Below are 4,831 nucleotides of genomic sequence, written 5' to 3' on the forward strand. Positions count from 1 at the left end.
GTATTTTTCTCCCTATCTCCCTCTTTTATTCAACAGATGACTGTTCATGGACAGAACCCCAAAGACATTTCTTCCCCCTCTCTTATCCCACATGTGAGATGCACAGTGCCAGCTAATGACTACCATCAAAACATTCATCTCTTGGGGCACTACAGCGATCATTAGAACATGGTTGTAGGAATGCAAGTGCCAGTGGCTGGGGCAGATACTTACACTGCCAAAAACCAGGATGTCAAAACGGACCCCAAAGACTTTTATCAGAGTCCGTTTTTCAACATTGTTTTCCATATAGTACTTGGCATATCTGTAGGAGGAAAAGGATCCACGTTTATAAAGATCTGTCTGAAAGTGCTGGTGTGTTATGAAAAGAAAAACCAAAACAATAGCTGGTCTAGTCTTCCTTATCTATCTTCTAGCATCGTGATGGTCGGCAAAGGGGACACAATCCTAACCCACGAATCACTCTCTCTGACCACCCAGAACCGAAGCGCCGCTTCCCCACATCACCTCCTCTGCTTCCACTATCACAGAGTGATGAAAAGTCTGCTAATTTTGTTTAAGATGAAAAGGAACAACTTTTAACCAACAACATAGAATAAGCAAAAAGTGGAGATATTAAAACAAAAACACACAAAACCTTAAAGCCATCTGATTATTCCTTAAGAGGGAAAGATAGGTTTTCTAGAACAAAGTGTTGGGGGTGAATCTTAGATACTAATCACTGGGTTGGGGACAGGTACCTCAGCAATCTGTTCTAACCCTGTTTTCTTAGATTCTGTAGGTGTCTATTTGGCAGCCGTTATCACAGGGCCAAATGAACAACTGAAGTTGTTTACATCTCCCCTGCAGTCCAGCTTTTACAAGTGCAGAAAACCATGTTGGAAATTCTCCAACCAATCCCGACTCCATATCCCCCGCCACCTTTTTTGCCCTAATTCTCACACATTCAGCCAATATTATTGCTGCCTTACATCAATCACCCAGGGCCAAGTACCAGACAACCAGAGACCACCCCTGGACCCCAGAGCCCACATTACTCAGACTAGTCAATTCTAAGTTGTTCCCCAGCCCTGCCTTGCCTTTTCCAGGACAAACACAATAAAATTCCTAAGCCATGCTTTCCCCTCCCTCCTCCCTCCTGACCAAACCTGGTGCTCCCCCCTGTGGCCGTGTATGGCATAGCATGCCCCCTCCTTTTTGGAAATGTAATAAAATTCTTTCAATGGCATTCACCTATCCTTGTCGTCACTTGGTCATCTTAGAAATTAAGACCCACGTGCAAATCACAGTCACCCCAAATATGCATCTCTCACCAGTGCCACAGTCAGGAAAAGCGGTGTGTTTTATTTTTCATGAACAATTAGGGAGGCGTAAACCCCAGGCCTCAAGAAGCTTTTCAATCTGTCCCTCCCCCTGTCTGCCTTTCAGTGGTTGTTTTTAGGTAATGGTACATGCTTCCTTTCTGAGTTATTAATTCACAATCTATTTACAGGTGTGGGGAGAAAGACAACAGAAGACAGATTCTCTACCAGAATACAGTATAGAACATCTGCAACTGTGGTGGGGTTTTTTTTTTAAACTCTCAAAATCTGACATTGAGATTGGTTAGGTATTTTTAGGCACTTTAATGAGTTTCCAGCCAGAGGGGTTTCAGTATCTCTACATCTGATTGTTCTCATTCCCTGGCGGTTTTCTTCTCCTGTTCTATCCAGTGGCTTGTGTTCTAGTACACAGAGCAAGCATGCATCACCACTCTGTGCCCTGCAGTTGCATTGTCTCTCTATGAAAGTTGGTTTGACGGGGAAGGCTAACATCCTACAATATAAATACTTGAATTTCTGCTTTCAAGGTCTTGAGAGAATGATTCTCAAACTGAGGGCAAGAATCACTTGGGAAATGTGTTCAAAGGCAGATTCCTGGGCCTCAAGCCCAAAGGGTGGTTTCAGAAGGTCTGAGATGTTTCTAAGAATCTCTGTTTCCAGGAGAGTACCACGGAGTTCTGGTGCAGGTGGTCAGGGGGCCACATTCTGGGAAATAGTAGGTCCTGGACAAGGATGTCTTTTTAAAAAATTATTTTCATTGATTTTAGGGAGAAAGGAAGGGAGAAGAATATAGAGATAGAACATCAATGAGAGAGAAACATCAATCGGCTGCCTCCTGCAGGCCCCTTACTGGGAATTGAACTGGTGACCTCTTGGTTCATGGTTTGACCCTCAATCACTGAGCCACACTGGCCAGGCACAAGGATGTTTTTTGCACACTGTCATGGGTTGACCAGTCTCCCCCAGAAAGATATATCCAAGTACCTAACCCCTGTACCTCTGATTGTGATCTTATTTGAAAGTGGAATCTGCAGATGTAATTAAGGACCTCAAGATGAGATCAGCCTGGATTTAGGGTGGCCTAGATCCAATGACATGATAAAGGAGAGGGAGAGTTGAAACAAACACAGAGGAGAAGGCCAATACCACCGAGGCAGGTATTGGAGTGATGCAGCCACAGGTCAAGGAATGCCTAGAGCCAGCAGAAGCTGGAAGAGGCAGGGAAGGACCCTCCCCTGGAGACTTCTGAGTGAGTTTGTCTCTCCTAACACCTTGATTTGGGGCTTCTGGCCTCCAGAAATGTGAGAGAATACATTTCTGTTGTTAAAGCCACCACGTTTGCCCTGGCCGGCTTGGCTCAGTGGATGGAGCATCGGCCTGTGGACTGGAGGGTCCCAGGTTCGATTCTGGCTAAGGGCACATGCCTGGGTTGCGGGCTCATTCCCCAGTGGGGGGTGTGCAGGAGGCAGCCGATCAATGATTCTCTCTCATCATTGATGTTTCTATCTCTCTCTCCTTCTCCCTTCCTTTCTGAAGTCAATAAAGAAATATATTTAAAAAAAAAAAAGCCACCATGTTTGTTGTCATGTGTTACAGCAGGCACAGGAAACTAAAACATACACACACCCCTTCTCAACGAGGGAAGTGTATCCGGTGTTCTGTCTGCCTTAGCTACATATCCTGTACATAAGCTCACCTAGAAGGACTTTTGCCATGGACATCTTTTGGTAAAAGACAAAAATTCTGAAATGTGATCAACCTCTTTAAATTCCTATGTTGTAGAAAGTTGCACATTTTTTCATCTACCTCCTATAACCTGGAATTGCCTTCTCTTTTGTGTGGCTGTTTGAAAATAACTTATCCATTACCCAGCAGATCTGGACAATTTATTTCAGGCCAGAGATTTCTTCTGGTGCTCATTCCAGACAACAAATGCTCTAACACTTTGTTCTAAAATAATATCAATATTATAACAGTCTCAGTTCTTCAGAAAGCTCAGATCTCTCCAGGAGCTAATGTTCTTAGGCTTAGCTCAGTGACTTGAAGGACATTTGCTAACATCTGGTCGGTACTTTGCCCTGCATGCTTCTGCTGATTGCTAAGGAAACAGCCTGAGAGGGCATTGGGGGGACCACAGATCCCATCCTCTCTTCTTGCTAATGGCCACAAGCCTATTCAGTAGAGCAGCAGGGGATGACCAAAAGGTTACCTAAGCGTGGAACTGGTTTCAGAGCCCTGGATGAAACTCGGTTGGAATTGCCTGTCTTTTTAAATTTTTGCCATTCTGGTAGGTGTGTAGTTGTAGCTCATTTTGGTTTGAATTTGCATTTCTCTGATGTTTAATGATGTTGGCTTGTTGGAGGTTTTTATTTACTTACACTTTGTCTTATATTTATATATTATACTTACAATAATTCTTATATTCATATCCTATTAGAATATAAGCTTATGAAAGCAACTTTGTCTTTTTTGTTTGCAAATATATGTCCATTAGAGGAACCCATATTTTTTTTCTTCAACATATATTTAATTAATGAAAAATATGAGAAATACCAATATCAATTTTCTATTTAAAATTTTTAAAAAATATATTTTTATTGATTTTTAGAGAGAGAGGAAGGGAGAGGGAAAAGAAAGAGAGAGAATCATCAATCAGCTGCCTCTTAGAAATGATGAGAGAGAATCATCAATCAGCTGCCTCCTGCATGCCCCCCACTGGGCACCGAGCCCACAATATGGGCATGTGCCCTGACCTGGAATCGAACCCAGCAACCTCTTGGTTCATGGGTTGATACTCAATCACTGTGTCACACCAGCTGGGCCCAGCATCAATTTTCTACCAGCTTCATAGGCAAATTGTATAACCATTATTCTAGGGATATACTTGGACACTTTTTCTGAAAAGGGAACAGCATAAGTCTACTTTGTTCCTGGAACTGGGCACAAAATGACGAGCCATAACCACAGTCCCAGACACCTGCCTGGCTCCCACAAGCAATGATAAGTCTTGGAGACTGTGTTGTAAACCTCACACTGAAAGGCCACCATTACTGCTGGGACAGAGTTGTAGGAACAGGCTGAGAAAGTTATCCAGATATAGGAGGAAACATGGACACCACATCAGGATGGCACAGGATCACCACTGGGCAAAAGTCAGGAGCAGAGGAGTGAACTGTCAAAGCAAGAACAGATCAGCACCTGCCCGCTGAAAAATCCAAATGAACCAGGATTCTAGTGAGTTCACAGGGTTGACATCCGGAAGCCAGAAGCATACAGGATGCCCTGCAAAGAACCTTCGAGGTAAGACAGAATGGCAGTGAGGAAGCAATGTGGCCCAGGTATCAGGAGTCCTTAAGATGTTCTTAGAGCTCGGTGTGGCTCAGTGGTTGAGTATCCACCCATGAACCAAGAGGTCCCTGGTTTGATTCCTAGACAGGGCACATGCCCAGGTTATGGGCTCAATCCCCACAGAGGACATGCAGGAGGCAGCCAATCAATGATTCTCTCTC

The 4,831-nt window shown here is 43.8% G+C and overlaps 1 protein-coding gene across 1 annotated transcript in view; it reads right to left on the reverse strand.

Annotated features, from left to right (window-relative positions):
• Positions 1–12: 12 nt before the first annotated feature.
• LOC106728088 (P2X purinoceptor 7-like) overlaps positions 13–4,831 on the reverse strand; it is a 5,433-nt gene continuing 614 nt past the window's right edge. Inside the window, exon 2 of the mRNA XM_014549039.1 lies at positions 13–304. Within this exon, the coding sequence (XP_014404525.1) occupies positions 13–304 (292 nt within the window). The remainder of the gene's footprint in view (positions 305–4,831) is intronic.

Source organism: Myotis brandtii, unplaced genomic scaffold, assembly GCF_000412655.1.
Source record: "Myotis brandtii unplaced genomic scaffold, ASM41265v1 scaffold5322, whole genome shotgun sequence".
In the NCBI taxonomy this organism is placed as follows: Eukaryota; Metazoa; Chordata; class Mammalia; order Chiroptera; family Vespertilionidae; genus Myotis; species Myotis brandtii.